Below are 19,725 nucleotides of genomic sequence, written 5' to 3'. Positions count from 1 at the left end.
TTTCCCTTCCTCAGAAATGTGCTTGTTTACACCTTGAGTCCAGCCTTCCCCGTCACCTCCTGGGGGATGTCACAATTTCTCTGTCGTCCAAAAAGCTGCAAGCTCTGGGAAGGTGGTGCTTTAGACGCAAGCTGACCGCTCTTCCATGTTTCCCTATTAATGTTTCTTCGGTACTACCCTCCAAGCCTCAGGTGGGCTGCAATACGCATCAGGATGTGGTTGCAGTTCCACAGACGGCCTGCAGGCGGCTCTCTCCTGGTCTGGGGAACTTGGTACTATGAGTGCACCCACGTGATTTGAACAAGGCAAGGAAAACTGGGAACCACTGTCAAGAAGTGTGTGTGTGCCTCTTTCACGACACCTCCAAAATTGTTACAAGCCGTTTGGGAACTTCTAGGTCAGCGATAAAAACCTTTAAAGTTTATCAAGGTGTTATTAAAACCTTGGCGTGGTGCTCATGGCTTTGATCCCAGAACTACAGTATGAGGGTAGGGGCAGAGGCAGGCAGATCTTTGGAGCTCTAGGACAACTGACGCTACACAGAACCTTGAATGTGTGTGGTGTGGGGTGTGCGTGTGTGTGTGTGTTAAAAATAAAACCATAGGGCCGGAGAGATGGCTCAGTGGTTAAGAACACCAACTGCTCTTCCAGAAGTCCTGAGTTCAAATCCCAGCAACCACATGGTGGCTCACAACCATCTGTAATTGGATCTGATGCCCTCTTCAGGTGTGTCTGAAGACAGCTACAGTGTATTCATATACATAAAATAAATAACTCTTGAAAGAGTTATTAAAAATAAAACCATAGGGTTGGGGATTTGGCTCAGTGGTAGAGCGCTTACCTAGGAAGCGCAAGGTCCTGGGTTCGGTCCCCAGGCCCGAAAATAAATAAATAAATAAATAAATAAAACCATACCCAAATGTATCAGAATGTGTGCTTGCTTACCATGGAAGGTGTGAAGTCAGCAGGCATCATGAACTCAGTTCTCTCCTGCATTTATATGAGCCACAGACATGGAACTTCTGTGCCTGGGCTTTTGTAGCAAGCAGCTTCAATCAGTCCTGGTAACAGCCTTTTCCAATTGATATATCTGAGTGTTCACCAGCATACATGAACTAAGTAATAATTAATTAATTAGGTAGAGCATTGAAATCAAGGCCTGCAGAGAGCAGGTGCTCGGGTGCAGCAGCAGCTCAGGCAGCCGCTGGGCTACACTGTTTCTTTCTCCTCCCACCTCCTGCTCTCCCCTCCAGGGATCCCAGCGACACTGCCAAGAGCTCCAAGATAAACCCAGAACAGGCCTGTTCTACAGATACAGATCCATATCTGAGTAAGACCTGGGCCACCTGGGCTTCACCTATGACCTTCTGAACGTCAGAGCAAGTGAGAAAGGGCAGATAAGCCAGACCCTACCAGGGCTCCCAAGCTTCCCAAGGCCCCCAGGCCTGCCCTGGCTGACACTCTCTGATCCCACCCAGGGACTGCAGACTCTTTACACAGCCTTGCTGGTGTGTGTGTGTGTGTGTGTGTGTGTGTGTGTGTGTGTGTGTGTGCCTGTGTTCACGCACACCACTGGGCAGGTCCTCATACTAGGAACCCGGTGGGGGGAGATGAGGCATGAGGACCCCGAGCTTCCTCTTTACCTCCCGACCCCCAGCTGTCCCCCAGCTTCACTGCCCACAGCCACTTTAGAAAGTGAGTAGAACCAGAAGAGAGGGCAGCTGGGGAGCCACAGCCTCTCGGGTTTGGGCCTTACCTTGCTATGACCCTGCCCCACAACAGGGCTCAAGCCTCAGAGTGATCCTGGCTCAAGTCCCACCCAAACGGAGCACTTACAGACACCACAGACAGTTGTTTCATTCTTAGTTTTGTTAAAAAACAAAAACAAACAAACAACTCTGATAAATCAGGACTAGGTTTAGGAGTGGTGGTGACGCAGAGAGGCATGGAGAGGGTGGGCTGAGGTGTCAGGGGTGGGGCAGTAGTGTTTCCTCCCTGACCCCTTCGTCCTCTTCTACAACAGACTGCCACGGTCCAGAATAGGTGATTCCTCTACCGTGTCTGTTCAACTGAAGAAAGAAACAGTCAGTTACAACAAGCCACACAATGGGAACACACACACACACAGACACACACACACACAGACACACACACACCCCAAGCCGACACTCACTGTAGGAGGAAATGTCGATCTCATCGGGCAGCTCACTGATGTTGACCTCGAAACGGTCCTGCACATCATTCAGGATCTTGGCATCGTTCTCGTCTGACACAAATGTGATGGCCAAGCCCTTGGTGCCAAACCGGCCCGCTCTGGCCACCTGGAAGGAGAGGTGGAAAACTGCAAGCCTCATAGGGGAGACAGAGGGGAGAGGAAGGGGCACAGCGTGCGCACACAGGAAGTGGGGTAGGGTGGGCAGCTTACCCTGTGCAGGTAGGTGTCGGAGTCCTCTGGCATGTCATAGTTGAAAGCGATGTTCACGCGCTCAATGTCCATGCCACGGCCAAACAAGTTGGTAGCCACAAGAATCCTCCGCTGAAAATCCTTGAACTGCTGATACCGAGAGAGCCTTTGTGAGAGTAAATGAGAGGTTTGAGACGTCGCTTTCACACCGCTTCCTCCCCACACCAGTATACAGATGGAAGTGCCCGCCTGCCCACCTCCAACCCACCTCTCCTCCTGGGGCATCCCGCGGTGGATAGCAATGGCTGGGAAGTTCTGCTCCACTAGAAGCTGGGCCAAGGCGATGCAACGCTGCACGGACTTCACAAAGATCACAACCTGAGGAGCACAGGGGTGACGTATGTGCCAGCTTCCCACAATCCCCATGTGGTTTCGTAAGTTCAGGTGTGTGGGGTTTGCCTGCACACATGCTTGTGCTGTGTGCCCGGTGCCTGTGGAGACGGCAGAGGACACCCGACCCTCTCCCGCCAACTGTAATTACATGATTAAGAGCTGACGTGGGTATTGAGAATTGAACTTGGGAATCCCTGGAAGAACAAAAGTGTTTGTAACTTCTGAGCCACTTCCTCAGCCCAGAAACCTCACTTTTGAAGTTTTTTAAATGTATGCATGTGTGGTTTTGTGCATGTGTGTCAGGTGTATGCAGTGCACTCTCACAACAGTGTGTTGAATTACCTGGGCCCAGTTACATGGATAGGTGCTGTGAACTCAATGTGCATCCTCTGGAACAGCAGAAAGTTTGAGACAGGGTTTCTCTATTAGCCCTAATTGTCCTGAAACACATTATGTAGACCAGGCTGGCCCCAAACCTGCACTTACCTATCTCTGTCTAATTCTTAGAATTAAAGATGTATGCTAACACATCTGGCAGAATTTTGATTTGTTTTTCAAGGCAGCACTTCTCTGTGTAGTCCTGGCTGTCCTCCAACTCGCTCCGTAGACTTTAAGAGCTGCCTGCCTCTGCCCCCTGAATGCCGGGTTTAAAGGAAGGCATGTGTTTCTAGAAGAGTTCCCCAATCCCTCATTCCAACTCAAATCTCTCTACACAAATGGTATTCTCTGCTCCTCAACCTGACTGCATGTACATGTAGGCCTTAATTTCCAACATCCTGGCCTCTGAGCTGCAGACATGAAACCTCAAACCAGCACACACATGGGAGAGTCCACCTCTAGAACATTCTAAGAACTAGTCTAACAAACCAAATGATTCTCTTCACACACACGGCCAGCCCAGCACAGGGCTGCCCTGCCAGGCTCTTAGGTGAGTGCCAGGTACCTGGGAATCTCTTGTCCACTTTCTGAGGCCATCAGTACTTTACCTCAGCTCTCACCCAACTTCATCTTCCCATTCGGACTTGCTCCACCGCTTCACCTCTTCACCTACATGGCCTGTCAATCACAGGCTACTTCTACATAGGCTTCTGCCACAGCTGGAGACGGGCAGTGCTCATGTCCACAGACCCTCAATACTGACCTGGTTGAACTCGAGGACATCGAGAAGGTCAAAGAGCTTCCGGTTCTTCTCGTTGTCCTTCAGTTTCACGTAGTATTGCTGCAACCCGTGCAGCGTCAACTTGGTCTCGTCATCCACGAAGATCTCCATAGGCTGAGGGGGAGGAGGGGTGGGGGCAGGAGGAGGGCAGAGTGGGGGGGTTAAACCTGGGGGGGTGGAGGACGCTGATCTCCAATACACCCCATGGAAAGATGGGGAGGAGAGAGAAGACTGAAAACCCCTCCCCACCACAAAGAACACTCTGTACTGAGGTCTCTTTCCAGCTAGATCTGGTAGCATCCACATCAGCTGAATTTTAAGCCCAATCAATTAAATGGTTAGGGATGGGAGCTCTGTACAGAGCAAGGTGCCGGTTGCCAGGTAGAGGTGGTGGAGGAAAGGCAACAGGGCATGGTCAGAACACCCAGGAGAGGCAGTGATGTCACCACAACAGGACAGGGACAACTGACCCACTCATTTGTCCTCTCTGCACTTCAGCAAATGTCCTCGAGACCAGAAGGTCACATTGGACACCACCAAAGCCGTTCACTAGCTGGGCATTGGCAGCACACTGACCCAGCTCCTCTGGAGGGCTGAGGTAGCACACCTCTAAGATGTTATCAAGGACACCTGCTCTGAACCACCAGATCAGGTTTGGAAGAGAATGGTCTCTAAATTCAGTCAAAACCATCTACATTTCAGGGATTGGGAACAATGAAACTGCAGCCTCCCTCACCCACACCTGCCATGGTCAGTCCAGGCCACCTCTCCGAACTCAAGCTCAGCACAACTTTTTGTCCCTTCCTCTCCTCTCTCTGGGCACCAGCAACATCCTAAGCAGCTCCTTCTGACCTGACCCTCTGAGTTCCCACCCCGCGCAGATGCCCTCAGATCTCCATCACTGAGCCTGCCTGCTTTCCTCAACTCTTAACTAAAGGGCATAGCTTTTCCTTCTCTCCCCACCTCCCTCCTCCCTCCTCCCAGCAGCTGAGAATTACAGCTTGGCTGTCCTGTTTTCCTCTTCAGTTCCAATACAAAGACCTTTTAGCATCAGAGGTGACAGGGCAATGGGAAGGAAATCGCCCTACATTTTGTAGAGTCCAAACAAGCCCACCCACCCCTACCCTTGAAGGGAAGGAAGGAGCATGCATATTCAGTTAGTCAACTCCAGGCTGGACTCTTTCCACTCTACACTGTCTTGAAACGGTTTACATAGAACCAGGGACCAGGGCAGGGACCACAGAAACCTCTTCCAGAACATAGGCTCCCCAAGTAAGTCCTGCAGCTGCCTCCTAATTCTGCCCCAAGCCCAGCCCAAGAGAAGGCCATCTTCTCAAGGGAAGGGTGAAGGACCCACTACTCAGTCTCGGCACTGACACACACTTGGTCGCTGTCAGCACAGCTTCCCATTCGACATTTCCCATAACCTCGTATTTAAAAAAAAAAAAAAAAAAAAAAAAAGAGAGAGAGAGAGAGAAAAAAAATCCACCATCCCACTCAGGACACCCCTCCCCCAACAAGTATGGGGAAAATGGGGTACAGCACATTAGGTTCAGGAAAAAGAGGCTGGATTGGTCCTCAGCATCCTGGTCAGGCTCCCCGTGGCCTCCGCTGCTGCTCCACTGTCGCAGGTCTGCGTTCTGCCGCCGCGCCTCAGTGCTTCTCTGCTGCCAGCTCACATCAACCAAGGCTCCGATGGGCGCAGGGAGGTATGGGCAGGAAGGAGTAGGGGACTTGGGGCTGAGGTGCCAAAGGCCCCCGCTCCTGGAGGTTGGGAGGGGCCGATTCATGGTGCTGTTTGTCTGTTCTTCTTCTGGACAGGACCTGCACCTGACTGTCCCTCTCTCTCTCTCTCTTTCTCCTGCCACTGAGATGAACGAGTTTCGGTGAGCAGAGACTCCAGCTGAATGCTCCAAGCCACCTGGAGGGTGCGTGGCTGAAGGGGGTGTGTAGGAGGCGATGGGAGGGTGGTAGGGCACAAAATTTTGCCCTACCCCCAAAGGGAGAAGAGGTTCAAAAATGTCGTGATTAAAAAATGTCAAACACTACCCGCTCTCACGTTAACCCGACCAAGTCTTCCGGAGTTTCCCTGGCACGCGCAGACCCTACTGCTAACTGTCTCTGCCTCTGTGTTTTTCTTCAAGGAGTTGTTGCTCCCAGACGGGCACAAGCTCCCTTCTTGGTGCTTGAAGGACAAGGGAGTGTGGAGGAAGAGGGCGAGGGGGGAGGAGGCGGCGGGCGGGGAGTGGAGGGAGAGAAGGTAGAAGGTATTTACATCTTGCATGAACTTGCGGCACACTGGGCGGATCTCTTTGCTCAAGGTAGCACTGAACATCATGACCTGCTTCTCATGGGGGGTCATGCGAAAAATTTCCTGGACATCCCGACGCATGTCTGCAAGGAAAACATTCACACATGAGTCTGTGGCCTAAACCTGGTGAGAAGCCATTGCAGAGGTGTGGCGTTTCCGTGCTCTCAGTGACAAGTCAGGCTTTGTGGTGCTCGCCTGTAATTCTAGTACTTGAAAGGGCCAGGACCAGAAGCTGTGCATTGAGTAACAGCATGGAAAAGGCAATGCACTTAGGAAAGACTTGAGGTCAAGTTCCACTCCTGCGCTCAGACAAGAAATACGACCAAACCCAAAGCCCCAATTTACAAAATGGGGACAAATCTCACGAGAGGCTCAGGGAACAGTGACCCTTAAACATGGAGTATGAGTCTGGACAGAGGCCCAGCAGTTAAGGGCACCTGCTGCTCTCCAAGAAGACCCACGTTAGGTTTCCAGCTCCCACAACTGCCTGTAACTTAGCTCCAGGGGTTCAATCCTCTGCAGGCACAAGCATGCACGCACTCATACACATTTAAAATAATAAACTTACATCTGTAATCTCAGGACTCAGGAGGTAGATAGGCAGATCTGAGTTTGAAGCCAGCCTGGTCTCTAACATAACAAGTTCCAGGCTATACAGTGAGACCAATACACACACACACCGTCCACGAGACAACACACACCTCTAAAGGCCCTTTCCTGAGCTCCTCTTCCTACCCAAGGAGCACGTACTCTACACTGGTCCACTGTGCCTTCGGCCTCGTACACCCTATGCAGACAGAAAGAAATGGCCTGATGCCACCATCAGTGCCATTTTGGGACAGCCAAAGGCCATTTAGAAACACTTCTTTCTAGAGCTACACTCTTTTCTACTCTCTCAACTCACCAAAACCAACCCCGCCCCCTTTAAAGATAGGGCCTCACTACCCTTGGGATTAAAGGCATATTAAGCCTCTTTTTAAAAGGTTATTCAGGAGTTTCTCTGTTCAGTCCTGGATGTCCTTGAACTGACTCTGATAGACCAGATGGACCTCCAACTCAGACTCACCGGCCTTAGACTCTTGAAGTGCTTGGATTAAAGGCAAGTGCAGTCACCAGGACCTGGATTCCATTATTCTTTTTTTTTTTTTAAGATTTTATTCATTTATTATATATAAGTACACTGTAGCTGTCTTCAGATACACCAGAAGAGGGCATCGGATCTCTTTACAGATGGCTGTGAGCCACCATGTGGTTGCTGGGAATTGAACTCAGGACCTCTGGAAGAGTAGTCGAGTGCTCTTAACCGCTGAGCCATCTCTCCAGCCCCCATTATTCTTTATTTGTATCATGTATGTAGGTGTTTTAGCTTGCACATACATCTAAGTAACATGTATTTGCTCAGTGTTCAAAAAAGCCCAAGGAGGGTTTCAGGTGCCCCTGGAAACTGCAGCTATACAGTGGGTCATATGCTGCCATCTGGATGCTGGGAATGAAACCCAGGTCCTCTGCAAGAGCAGCCAGAGCTCTTAACTAACAAGCCATCTCTCCAGCACTCCCCAGTGAAACTCATAATGAAATTTTCTTTTAACCCCACATGGCACACTACACCACCAGAATGTGTGATCTCTTGTGAACATTTACCAGATACTTCCAGAATTTAACTCCAGAAACCTGCACATCTATGAATCCTGGTCGCACATGCTATACTGGGATACAAGGGCAGGCACCTGCTGCTCTAGTTTAACCCCCAGCACATGGTCCATCCCTAAGAAGGGGCAGTGGTGATGACGTATCAGCACATTCCGTCCCCTGCTACAGAAAGGAGAGCACAAGGCTGGGCGCACCGCCTCACTGCATGCACAGCACCACAGCACCAGGGGAAGCAGCCCGGAGCCATCAGTCATGGGTGATAGATGAGGGTCGTCCTTGCACACAGTGCTCCTATATCAAACACACATCATTTGGCTCCAAAGGGCAGCTCCCTAAACCACCTGAGCTGGGGCCGGGCACACCACTCACCGAGCTGTTCAAGCATCTTGTCACATTCGTCCAAGATAAAGTGTTTAATGTGTTTGAGGTTCAGGCTCTTATTTCGGGCCAGGGCTAGAATTCGGCCAGGAGTCCCCACAACAATGTGTGGGCAGTTCTTCTTCAGCACCTCTTCATCCTTCTTGATAGACAGTCCGCCAAAAAACACTGCCACCTGCCGGCCAACAGGAAAGTCTCACAAGAAAGGAAAATGTTCCAGTCTCCCAGAGCTCCCATTCTCTCCCCATCCCTCTGTCTGAGACAAGGCCTCACTGTATAGCCCTCCCTGGTCGGCCTAGAACTCACTTTGTACATCAGCCTGTCTGTTGCCCAAGGGCAGGTTAAAGGCAATGGGCCACCTTGCCAATACCAGTGCGTCCATTCTGCAGTTGACTGTAAACCAGCCATCAGCTGTCAGGCCTCCAGTAAGAAACAGAGTGACTTGCTCACCATGGCAGGGCTAACGGGGAAGGGCGGGGATGACATTCAGCTTCTCTGCCTCCACTCAAACTCTAAGGCAGGATCACTCTACACAGCCCTAGCTGGCCTACACAATGAGGCACAGGTGACTCCAAAGTCACAGCCTCCTTTACAAATGAAGAAAGCAAGAAGCCCCCAAGGAAGGGTGAGGTGCCAGCAAACAAACAAAAAACCCACAAGCAAGCTTTCCTAACTGAGGACAGTCTAGCTGGCCTGCAGCCTTTGCTTCCTCCTGAGATAAAGGTCACACCACTAGTGCAAACCACTAGGTGAGTGCTGACCTGTGAGCTCTGACACTAGGTGAAACGCCTGGACTTGTTCAATTTCAGGGGGACAGAAATCACCAGGAAGCTTCCTCTGTGGTGACCTCTTCCTTTTCTCAATAGAGTCACGAATGGTTAACACGTGCACACAGGAGCATTCCTTTCCAAAGTGTGTTAGCAGGTATCAACTAAGCTTGCAGACAGAAGTTTTGGTCTGTTGCAGATGCTGAGGGGAAAGCAAGCTAAACCTAACTAAGGGAGGCACTAGACTGCCCCCTAGAGGACACTTTGTTGCAGAACCAAGGAAAAGTACAGATAATTCTGATTTTATGACTATGTAGTTAACTGATGGGGTGGGGTGGGGTGCTTGGCCTAACTAGCTACTCTGCTGACTTGAATACCAAACCTGGCCTCATACTTGATCCCAACCCTCAGAGCATTCTGAGTAACACAGGGTGTTGTGGGACCAGAGAGGACTGCAGCTTCCTGGTAAATGGTTTGCAATTCTCCCCCTCGGTTTTGAGACATTAGCCTAGGGCAGCCTTCAACTCCAGCAAACTCCCACCTCAACCTCCCAAGCCCTGGGTTACAGGAATGAGCCATGGACAGCTTCAGTTTCCAACTATTAGATTCACCCAGAAGGACCACTCAGCCAAAGAACTGCAAGTCTATTCATTTCTTGGCAGCGTATGATAACTACCTACAACCAGAGGCACAGACACACAGACAGAAGCACAGACACAGACAATGCCTCCAGATCACAAACTATTTTCAAAATCCTAGGAGGAAAAAAAAATATAAATACGCTACAATGTTTCTCAAAGAGGCCAGGAAGCTTGCACGGAGACAGGTTAGGAAAACAATGTCAATGCTTGGTTATGCAGAGCAATGGGGACCTCGGAGATCACAAGATTTCTGGATTCCTTTAGCATTTTGCACACTGCCTTTCCTTTTTCTCTTCTTCCACAATTCCCTTTTTTAAATGTCATGCTGGGTTGGACATGGTTGTGGAGATGGTGACACCCGGAAGAGGCAAAGAAAGGCAGGGCTGACTTGGAGGCCAGCCCAGGATACCTCTACCGAGCAAGTTTCAGGACAGCAGGGTTACACAGGAAAATCCTGTGGTGGGGTACGCACATATAAGCTGTATATGTAACAATATCTTATTGTGTATACATGGTTTGTGGGTGTGGGGGAAGTGAACGTGAGAGTTAGAGGACACTGTGGATCTGGTGCAAACCTTCCATGGTTCTGAGGGAAGGATGCAAGTCATCTTCAGGCTTCTGCAGCAAATGCTTTTACCTGAGCCATTTCTCTGACCCCCACTTTGATTTTAAAGAAACTATTCTCAGTTTCTGGTTCTGCGTCAAAATTACAAGTTCCTTTAAAGCATACAGTGAAGGCTGAAGAGATGGCTCAGTGGTTAAGAGCACTGACTGCTCTTCCAGAGGTCCTGAGTTCAAATCCCAGCAACCACATGGTGGCTCACAACCATCTGTAATGGGATCTGATGCCCTCTTCTGGTGAGTCTGAAGGCAGCTACAGTGTACTTATATATAATAAGTAAATAACCCCCCTGCACTCAAGCAGCAGACAGATGATGGCAAGCACTCGTCCCTGGTGACATGCTGCCTCACCCAAGCAAAACTACACTCTCTATTAAAAATAAAAAAAGTGACCCAAGGGCCCCCACCTAACCAGAATAGGAAGTCCACATACATCTCTCCACTCAGGGCCAGGTTACAACTACTTTCAAACACAGCAGGCCACATACGTCCAAGCATAGAAATAAATAATCTCCAAGTTCCAAAAGGATGCCAAGTACAAGGCCATACCACATCCCTTCATAGAAGACACATGCCACTTGTTATGACCAAGAAAGCACCAAACGTTCCAGTTAAAGTCCACACCAGAGTGGTTCTAAGAGCATCTAGCTTCCTCTGGCCACATACACTCCCAAACTCTCAAGCAATCTACCCAGCAATACAGGAGAAGAGAACAGAGGCCAAGCCAGGTGGCAAAGGCCTGTCCCAACTACTTAGGAACTGGCGTGGCAGGAGCCTCAGGCAGGTTCAAGGCCTGCGGCCTGGGCTAAGAGTGCCAGGCCTCCCAGGATAACCTGGTTACAAGACAATCCTGGACATAAGAACAAAGGGGCCTGGAGGTAGCTCAATTCCAGACTGAGTAGCTCAAAGCTCTGGAATGGAATTTTTAATACCGAAACCCAACTAATTACAGAGTGCTGCGATGGCGTCACCTAAAGTTATGAACTCTCAGGAAACACGCAGACTTATTTATTCACAGTGTGGAACCTACAAAGGCAGTTACAGAAAGGCCTGGCATTGACTCAAGTCTCATGTGCCCAGCCTGCAGGAACGCACCACTGACAGCACAGGTCCCCTACAGAGCTCCTCAATGCCTGAGGACAGCCAACTGTTGGCCCACAAGTTCCCAGTGCCTCTGCCTCCCCACAGCCTCCCTGACCCAGGTTTCTTTGCCCCCTTACCTTGACATTCGGCATGTACTTTGAGAAGCGCTCATATTCCTTGCTGATCTGGAAAGCCAGCTCCCTGGTGTGACACATCACCAGCACTGACACCTTTGAGGGAGCAAATGGAGACAGACACAGTAAAGTCAGTCCCGCATCTGGCAACTTGTCGATGACAGCAGTTTCTTTAAACCATTATGCCCACACTGCTACAGAACATTCCCCCTGAACTGCCGGAGGAGACCAGCTCTGAGAGCACACACAGCCAGAAACAGCCTCCTGGTGGTTCAACCTCAACACCCTCTCCAACACTGCCCCCAACATACCTGCCCAGTAACTGGCTCCAGCTGCTGCAGTGTGGCCAAGACAAACACTGCTGTTTTTCCCATGCCTGACTTGGCCTGGCACAGGACATCCATCCCCAGAATGGCCTGGGGGATGCATTCATGCTGGACTAGAGGGGAAAGGAGAGAGATTTTTATTTTACACCATGCCAAGCCCCCTCCTTCCCAGCCGATGTGTCACATTTTACCTGACCCCATCCTTTCTCTGATCCCCTCAGACACCCAAATCAAACCCTCCTACCTGTGCCCCAGCTCCCCAGTGCTACTAAGACCCCCCTTTTTTTTTTTTTATTAACTTGAGTATTTCTTATATACATTTGAGTGTTATTCCTTTCCAGGTTTCCGGGCAAACATCCCCTCCCCTTCTTTATGGGTGTTCCCCCCCCATCCCCCCCTTGCCGCCCTCCCCCAACAATCTAGTTCACTGGGGGTTCAGTCTTAGCAGGACCCAGGGCTTCCCCTTCCACTGGTGATCTTACTAGGATATTCATTGCTACCTATGAGGTCAGAGTCCAGGGTCAGTCCATGTATAGTCTTTGGGTAGTGGCTTAGTCCCTGGAAGCTCTGGTTGCTTGGCATTGTTGTACATATGGGGTCTCGAGCTCCTTCAAGCTACTAAGACCCCTCTTGAACCTACCAATGGTTCACCTTCAATGTTCTTGGCTATCTTTATTTTTTCTTATAGCGTAACCATCAATGAATCTGAGTGACTGCCACAGACTATTTCTCCTACATAGGTTGCTGGGCTTTGGGATCATGTAACCCTGCCACCTTGAACAAAATGAAGGACTTGGTACCTAACCCAGAAGCCATAGAAGCTAACTTCTTTAAACAGATCGTTACGGTTTCCAGGGACCACTGTCAGCCTGGCCCAAAAGAGGGGAACTAAAGGTCCAACCAGGCCCTGAGAGTCCAAATAGCCAAAAAGGTGAAAATCAAAGAAAAACAAAAAACAAAAAACCAGGCAAAAACAAAACCTCTTCGGCAGCTAACATTTTGAGTGCATTCTCAGAGCTTGGCCTAACCTAAATAAATTCAGATCTTATGAACCAAGACACGAACCACATCTGTCTTGCATCCCTGAAATGCTAAATAAGGTCTCTAGACCCAACAATAAAATGTACCCTCTGATGGATGCTCAAAGCCACAGTCAACAATGGCCCGGAGCAACTCTGGCTTAAGTAGGAAATCTCGAAAGCCGGAGCTGTGGATGGATACATAGGAGCCCTTGACGTCTTTCTTGGCGGGAGCTTCGGTCCCATCTGCCCCGGCGGCCGTCTCCACCTCATCATCTTCATAGTCCAAGAGCTCATTGTCCACATCGTTCTCTGCCATAATCCGGCCGGGGGGGGGAGAAGGGAGGTCTCTGAGTTAGGTGTCCCAGAGCAGGTAAGAGGAAGAAAGGGGAAAGAGAGGGGTTGGAGAACAGCAAGGGAAAAGACACCAGTTTCTGACAGAAGAGCTGGGAGAAGGGACGACAAAAAAAAAAAAAAAAAGAAAGAAAAAGGAAAAACTAATCAGTCATGATCTGACTCCTCACTTCTCATCCATCCCTACACCCTTCCTATTTTCTCTAAACTGTGAAGCCTTTGTCCCGAAAGAAAAGTTAACGGAGACAGACAGACAGACAGACAGACACACACACACACACACACACACACACACACACACACACGAGACATAAAACGGAACACCAGACGGGAGAGACAGAGAGTGGCTTCGACCGCCAACCAGATTTTGGATCACACTTCGACAAGGCGGGAGCGAGGATGAGCGTGACTAACGACTCACACGAGGGTGGAGAGACAAAGGACAAGAGAAGACAAGAGAGGCTGCGCTTCCCCCTGTCACCTCGCGGTGTTGAGCCCCAACGTCAGCCATCAGTCAAGGGTGATAGATAAGGGTCAGCACCGCGCGCAAAGCGCTCACTTCCCAATTGCAAACATCATGTGGCTGCCGCTATTCACTTGCTCAGGAACACCGGAGGGCCCATCCCGGCGGCGCACACCCGTGATTCCCAGTGCCGGGAAGCAGAAGCAGGAAGGAAGGGGGTGGGGAGAGCCTATGGTATTTAAACGGTGGCTGCAAGGGTATGAATGGCTCCATTAAAAAAAGAAAATTCTTTTTTGAAAAGGCTGGGTGTCTGGCTCAATGAAGGTGCTCGCTTAGCAACGCGAGAGGCCGCAAGGATCGGCCCAGCGCCGCCACAATTAGTTTTAATAGTCACATTAAGGAATTAAGGTCGCAGCTGAGGACGATGCAGCCTTTAGAGTGGTCTTAAAAGCGAACGCCTCGCAGTGCCCTCGGAAGTTTCCCGGAAAGCTTCCAGGAAACCTTCCCGACTACTGCGCCGACACCATTGGTCAAGCACGGAGATAGCCATTTACAGAGAGCTCCAAATAAGGGAGCGTAAGCAGGGGGTCAGAGGGTTGAATGGGCCCCGAGGCAAGATCCTTCCCATCCCTGGCGGACTAAGAAAAGGCCCGGAGGGGAGATGCGAGGGGCCCCGCCCTCCTCCTGGCGCCGCCTCCGGCCGCCGCGGCCTCGGGTGGGCAAAGGACCCACTGGAACATCCAGGAAACGAGGAACACAATGGCGGCCGAGGCCACCATTTTGGATCGTCCCCCGCCTGTCTCCCAGCTCCCCCACCAAGATTTGCTCTCAGAAAGGGATGAAAACAATGGAACTGAGCGTTCGCCTACGCGCCGGCGGCCACACCACCGGCCGGGCACGGGGTATCAGGGGCCCGCGCGGCGGGACGAGCCGCGGGGCGGGCAGATGGCGGCGGATAGTACACAAGGCCGAGCTTACCTAAGCACTGCGAGCGTGTATGGCGGCAGCAACAGGGACGGAGGCGGGAAGCTGCCTTCACTTCCGGTTCCAGTCTCGCCCCGGCCTCCCGCCTTCCCGACCGCCAGGGCGCATGCGCGGGGTGCCGGAAGGAGGCCTCCGGCGGCGCGCTCTCCGCGGCTGGCTTTGCAGAATGCCCACTTGAAGTTAAGCTTCTGACGCCCCCTTCCGTCGCCGGCAGCAAGAGCGCGACAGGAAGCTCACATCTCTCCCCATCTGATCTCCCCATTTTGTTCTTCTACGCTTCTGCACACCCTCCGACGGTCGGCTTTACTTTTGTTCTGTTTTGTTTGCCACGCCAGGCTTCTCCCTGGGCGCCTCTCTGTGGGCATGCAGGACTCCGCGAGCAGAGTGGGAAGCGTTCTCACGGGGTCCTTAGCCTCGTAGTCAAGGTGACCTGAGAGCGGCTAAGTCTGGCCTCTACTGGGGGGGGGGTGTCCGGTACGTGACCACGCCCATTACAGTTGTGCAGAGAATCGGCCGGATTTACCCAAAATTATATTGGGAGATGGAGGCTTACATTCTGTCCAGGTGCTAAATAAATGGTGGAGTTTGAGGGTTATGCACCTTTCCATAATTATTACTAACTAGAGCAGCAGAATGGTCTCAGTTCCATTATTCAGCCTGGAATTTGTCCCCCCCTAAGTAGTTGGTATTCCCTTTGAGGTGCTACACAGGTCAGAAGTGATGACCTGTTGCCTTTCTGCAGAAACATAAGCAGGTGCTTTCCCTATTGAGCATACTTGAAAGTAATACTAAGTAACACTAAGTAAGTATCATTGTTGCCAACCAGCCCGCTGTGTCCTGCTCAACGGATAAGCTCCCTGGGCTGGGGCTTGGTAGCTTTTGATTCCTCAGCCATTTGACAGCTGTAAGCAGCAGGCTGGCAGGTTTTATATAAATCAGAAAGTGGGGATTCCTCCGTCCCTGGTAACTTAGTAAGAGCTGTAGCTCCAGACAGAGAGGTACCTTTGGCTTTGAAGAGTTTCCAGGAACTCTTCTAGTGACCTAGTTGGAAAGCTCTCAGCCGCTTTCTTCCAGTTACTGGACCTAATGTGGCAGCACGAGGACGGAGGCATAGTAAGGTTTGTCCCAAGTGAGCCAGGCTTTACAGCCAGCAAAGGGCGTTTGCACCAACCTGGGCAAACAGGGAACTCATGCAAATGAAGACTTACATTTGCACCAATCATAATATATCCCTTTGGCACCAGTCATAACACATCCTCCTGCTAGGGGACTATGGGAAGGACTGTGGGAAGTTCCACCATGCCACTGGGGAGGACAGGGGAGACACAAACAGTCCTGGCTGAGCTGCAGGAGTTGGAGCAATTAGCTGCCATCACTGTGTGGTTTTTCTCAAAGCCTTTATAGAGGATTCAAAATGGCCGGTCTGGCTGGCTGTTTGAATGACAGTCCTGGTTAAGGTAGCCAAGGGAGGAAGGGATTGTCTAACAACTAACTGTGGTTTTAACAATGCTTAAAACCTGGACCACTGGCCCAGAGCAAGGTGAGTCCCTCTCAACTGTTTTACCATTTTTTTTCTTCCTTTCTCTGTTAGTGAGTTTGAGTCTGTTATATAGCCTAGACTAGCCTCAAACTCTCAATTCTCCTGCCTCCACCTTCAAATGCTGGGATTAGGCATCATGCCCCGCTCTAGTATTCCTATAAACATAAAAAACAGGGAAGTAAAACAAGATGGCTAAAGCCATAGAGCTATCAGGGTAACACCAGGGTGTAAGCGCCCCAATTTCCCATCAAGTGTGTCCCTCCTCTTTAAAAATCTGCTTGCTTTTCTATAGCTCTTTCCTCTGAATTAAAACATCCCCTCCTGATGAGAGTGGAGAAGGCTCATGAAATTCAGAACAAAGTTGCAGGAGACGGACCCTTTCTCCCAGATTATGTCACCAGTAAATAGCTCCTGGTGACAGGACTCTCTTTGGGGGTTCTATGTACAAGTCATGTAGAGGACAATGGTGATGGACAACTCTTTGATGCAAAGCTGCTCCAGCCTCACTCCTGTAAGAAACCTATCATCCACAATACTGCCAATAAGTCCCATGAGCCCCTTGGTGTGCCAGGCGAGACTTGGGTGATAAAACTTCTTTGGTGTCTCATGACTGACTTATTTGTCTAGGCTTTTGTTAATGTCTCCCTACAGAAAAGTCATGTAAGAAAGGACTATAGGGGGCTGGGGAGATGGCCCAGTGGTTAAGAGCACCAACTGCCCTTCCAGAGGTCCTGAGTTCAATTCCTAGCAACCCCATGGTGGCTCACAACCTTCTGTAATGAGATCTGATGCCCTCCTCTGGTGTGTCTGAAGACAGCTGCAGTGTACTTATTTATATGTAATAAATAAATTTTTAAAAATAAAAAAAAAAAGGACTATAGGTTACCTCATTGATTCAAGTTTGGGGTGACATGAGTTGTGAAAAGAACCGATACAAGAATTGGCATCAAAGACCAGCAGTGTCCCACCCCCGAGCATCTTTTTATTCCAAAGTATTTGGCAACTGCGGATCGTGTGCCAAGTGCTATCCTAGGCTCCAGGGTCACAACGACCTTATCATCAGATACATAATGAGAGCCAATACCCAAACATAATGTCAGGCCAGGCATGGTGGTGCCAGTCTTCCGGGGCAGCCCCTTTGCAGTGTTTTGGAAACCATATAAATGCAGAACTCTGAGGCCAGTGAACCAAAATGAGCAATGGTGAGGCAAAAGGCGTCTGCTTTCACTGACAACTGACTCATTCACCGGTATTTTATTGACACTCCACTGTTACATAGGGAGGAGAGGTGTTGAGGGCAAAGAAAGGAATGCATGCATGAATGTCACAGATCTCTTCAGCTCCAGGAAGCAGCAAGCTTTGGGGAAACAGAGGAAAAGGGAGGCACCCATGAGAAAGATCAGCTTGGGAGCAACAAAGAGAGGTGCTAAGAGGTTCCATATATATTTGGAATTCTGAGAGAGGGGCTAAATGACATTGTTACTCAACTGCTCAGGCAGCACGCATGATGTGCCAGGGGAGAGCCAGAGAAACAAATTAGAAACAAAATAGGATTACTAGAGTTACAGTGACTAAGCAGAGCTAGAATGTCAGGAAACAGGATTAGGATTCTGGCAGGCAAGCAGAGTGCGGTCATAGTATGGGCTAGCCATTTATCCAACCACAGCCACTACCCATCTGGAACTATGCTGAACTCTCATAGGATGACTCGCGGCAGCCTCCTTACAAAGCAAGCCATTGTCACTGTCACTCCAGCTACAACGATGAGGACACCGAGGCTTCCAGGTTAAACAGCTTGTCCCAGTTGTGCAGCCAGCAAGGAACAGGGGTGAGAGAGGAACAGAAGTCGGCCAGCTCTGAAGTCAGGGTGCTTTTCACACTCCCCATCACCACGACATACATTTCTCAGAGGGATCCATCTGGTGGGGATGGCTTGGACATTCGTTAGTATAGATGTCATGGGACGTAGATATTCCGGTCTGAACAGGCTATTTGTAAGTCTCATGGGAAGAATATTAGAACCTGCCAGGTAGATTTGGCGGTAGGTGGGGGATGGTGCTATGGATTGAGCCCAGGGCTCTGTGCATGCAACACAGGTGGTTTTGCTGATAGAAGGAGTCACTCTAGGGATGTGTCCCTAAGCAAGGGTTCTAGACAGTAATCCGATAGTTGGGGTGGACCTGGGGTCTGACGTCACAGACCATGCCGAGAAGCTGAGTCAGGACTCGCTCCCGATTTCTCTGCTGGGAGCTCTGCATGCCCTGAACCTGACGTCTCGTGGCCTGCTCCACCTCAGCAGACAGGTTCCCCTGAGAGCCCATGGCCTGGGGGAGGGGGAGGGAGTGGAGGAGAGAAAGAAGAAAAAGCAGACACAGAGAAAGGAAGGTCCCGGCTTGTAGAAGGAAGGATCCTGAATGAGGTCTGGGAAGCCTTTTCAAAACTATTCCCACCCCACAAAAACATGTAGACATCAAGCAGGTCAGCATAATCGCTACTTCTGAGACTGTAAAATCCCCACCTCCACACCACAATGACCATAAAACTGTCCCCACCATCAGGGTTTCCACACTCCACACAGACTGTGAAGGCTGCCCCCACAAGTCTCATGTACCCTTTAAAACCCCCAGACCTTACAGATAACTGTCAAAGCTTTACCAATGTGTGGTCCCTGTCAGGGCCTCCTCAGCTCTCAGACACCCTAACTTCTCGTTGAGTCACCTACATACATCTTACAAGAGGCACCCACAATTTGCACTGGGGTGAGTCCATCCCTGCTCCCCACAACTCACCGCCTGCTGCTTGCTCTGGAACTCCTGCTCACGCTCCCTGCGGTATTGCTCCACCTCCATTTGAGCCTCCTCCTTCGCCTGCTTCAGTCGCCGGGCCTTCCCTAGAGGCAGAAGGACAGTGAGTATACACACACACACACACACACACACACACACACACACACACACACACACACACACACAGGTGTATTCGTGGGATCACTACCCTCCAGAAAGTTATTCAGTCTCCCGTCAAATGCTAGACTGTAAAACCCACCCGTTTCTTCTATCCTAATAGCCTCAGTCCCCCGATCTGACCTCATTGTCCTTGGGACTCAAATGTCTGTTATTCCGTATCCCTAAATTCTCCTTCCAGACTCCTAAGAGAGGAAAGAGGTGGCTCACTCTTCCTGGCATCGGCCACCTTCTCCGCTGCCCGCTTCTCAGCCTGGAGGAGCTGCTGGATACCCTGGGACTGACTGGCCATTTTTGTCACTAGAGAGGATGCTGTTCCGAAGGCGACCAAGGTACCAGTCGGCTCCCACCCTCCAGCGCCTACTCCTCCGGTCCCTTGATGCGATCCTCCACTCCCCCTGGGTCTTAGTGCTCCCGTTTTCACTCAGTCTCCTGCACCGGGTGGGTGTCTCATCCTCACACCGATGACTGGTCCTCCTCTCGAACCTCACTGATGTAGTATCCTAAACGGCCGCCCGAGGGCAGCAGAGACCAG

General features: G+C 50.6%; 2 protein-coding genes and 2 non-coding genes across 5 annotated transcripts; all 4 read right to left on the bottom strand.

Moving 5' to 3' along the window:
* Positions 1-1,846: 1,846 nt before the first annotated feature.
* On the bottom strand, positions 1,847-14,800 carry Ddx39b (DExD-box helicase 39B). Its single transcript, XM_032888403.1, has 11 exons — positions 14,682-14,800; positions 12,995-13,332; positions 11,853-11,980; positions 11,545-11,637; positions 8,287-8,470; positions 6,232-6,350; positions 3,939-4,070; positions 2,673-2,782; positions 2,426-2,570; positions 2,174-2,321; positions 1,847-2,069 (listed from the first exon to the last, which is right to left on the bottom strand). Exons 2-11 carry the CDS (start codon positions 13,203-13,205, stop codon positions 2,053-2,055), a joined length of 1,287 nt encoding a protein of 428 aa, XP_032744294.1. The 5' UTR covers positions 13,206-13,332; positions 14,682-14,800; the 3' UTR covers positions 1,847-2,052.
* On the bottom strand, positions 8,159-8,233 carry LOC116887773. Its single transcript, XR_004386270.1, has one exon. It is a non-coding gene; the product is annotated as a small nucleolar RNA SNORD83 (small nucleolar RNA).
* Positions 13,746-13,824, bottom strand: LOC116887772. Its single transcript, XR_004386269.1, has one exon. It is a non-coding gene; the product is annotated as a small nucleolar RNA SNORD83 (small nucleolar RNA).
* A 2,649-nt stretch (positions 14,801-17,449) lies between the features above and the next one.
* On the bottom strand, positions 17,450-19,680 carry Atp6v1g2 (ATPase H+ transporting V1 subunit G2). 2 transcript variants are annotated; one of them, XM_032888575.1, is made up of 3 exons: positions 19,401-19,680; positions 19,017-19,117; positions 17,450-18,551 (listed from the first exon to the last, which is right to left on the bottom strand). In XM_032888575.1, exons 1-3 carry the CDS (start codon positions 19,480-19,482, stop codon positions 18,378-18,380), a joined length of 357 nt encoding a protein of 118 aa, XP_032744466.1. In that variant the 5' UTR covers positions 19,483-19,680; the 3' UTR covers positions 17,450-18,377. The 2 variants fall into 2 exon arrangements, with proteins under 2 accessions (XP_032744466.1, XP_032744467.1); XM_032888576.1 differs by having other exon boundaries at positions 19,314-19,430.
* Between the last annotated feature and the right edge of the window lie 45 nt (positions 19,681-19,725).

The sequence above is a fragment of the Rattus rattus genome, chromosome 18 (genome assembly GCF_011064425.1).
Source record: "Rattus rattus isolate New Zealand chromosome 18, Rrattus_CSIRO_v1, whole genome shotgun sequence".
Taxonomy (NCBI): domain Eukaryota; kingdom Metazoa; phylum Chordata; class Mammalia; order Rodentia; family Muridae; genus Rattus; species Rattus rattus.
Note: the sequence above shows the minus strand (reverse complement) of the source record. Positions and strands in the feature narration are given on the sequence as shown.

Excerpts from the sequence above, each read along its gene's own strand:
- Ddx39b (XM_032888403.1), bottom strand. The coding sequence starts at position 13,205 with ATGGCAGAGAACGATGTGGACAATGAGCTCTTGGACTATGAAGATGAT. Across the intron at positions 4,071-6,231 it reads GCCGCAAGTTCATGCAAGAT|CCTATGGAGATCTTCGTGGA; the intron begins GTAAATACCTTC and ends CCTCCCCCTCAG. Across the intron at positions 2,783-3,938 it reads ATGTCCTCGAGTTCAACCAG|GTTGTGATCTTTGTGAAGTC; the intron begins GTCAGTATTGAG and ends TGTGCTCCTCAG.
- Atp6v1g2 (XM_032888575.1), bottom strand. The coding sequence starts at position 19,482 with ATGGCCAGTCAGTCCCAGGGTATCCAGCAGCTCCTCCAGGCTGAGAAG. Across the intron at positions 19,118-19,400 it reads GGTGGCCGATGCCAGGAAGA|GGAAGGCCCGGCGACTGAAG; the intron begins GTGAGCCACCTC and ends TTCTGCCTCTAG. Across the intron at positions 18,552-19,016 it reads TCCAGAGCAAGCAGCAGGCG|GCCATGGGCTCTCAGGGGAA; the intron begins GTGAGTTGTGGG and ends CCCCTCCCCCAG.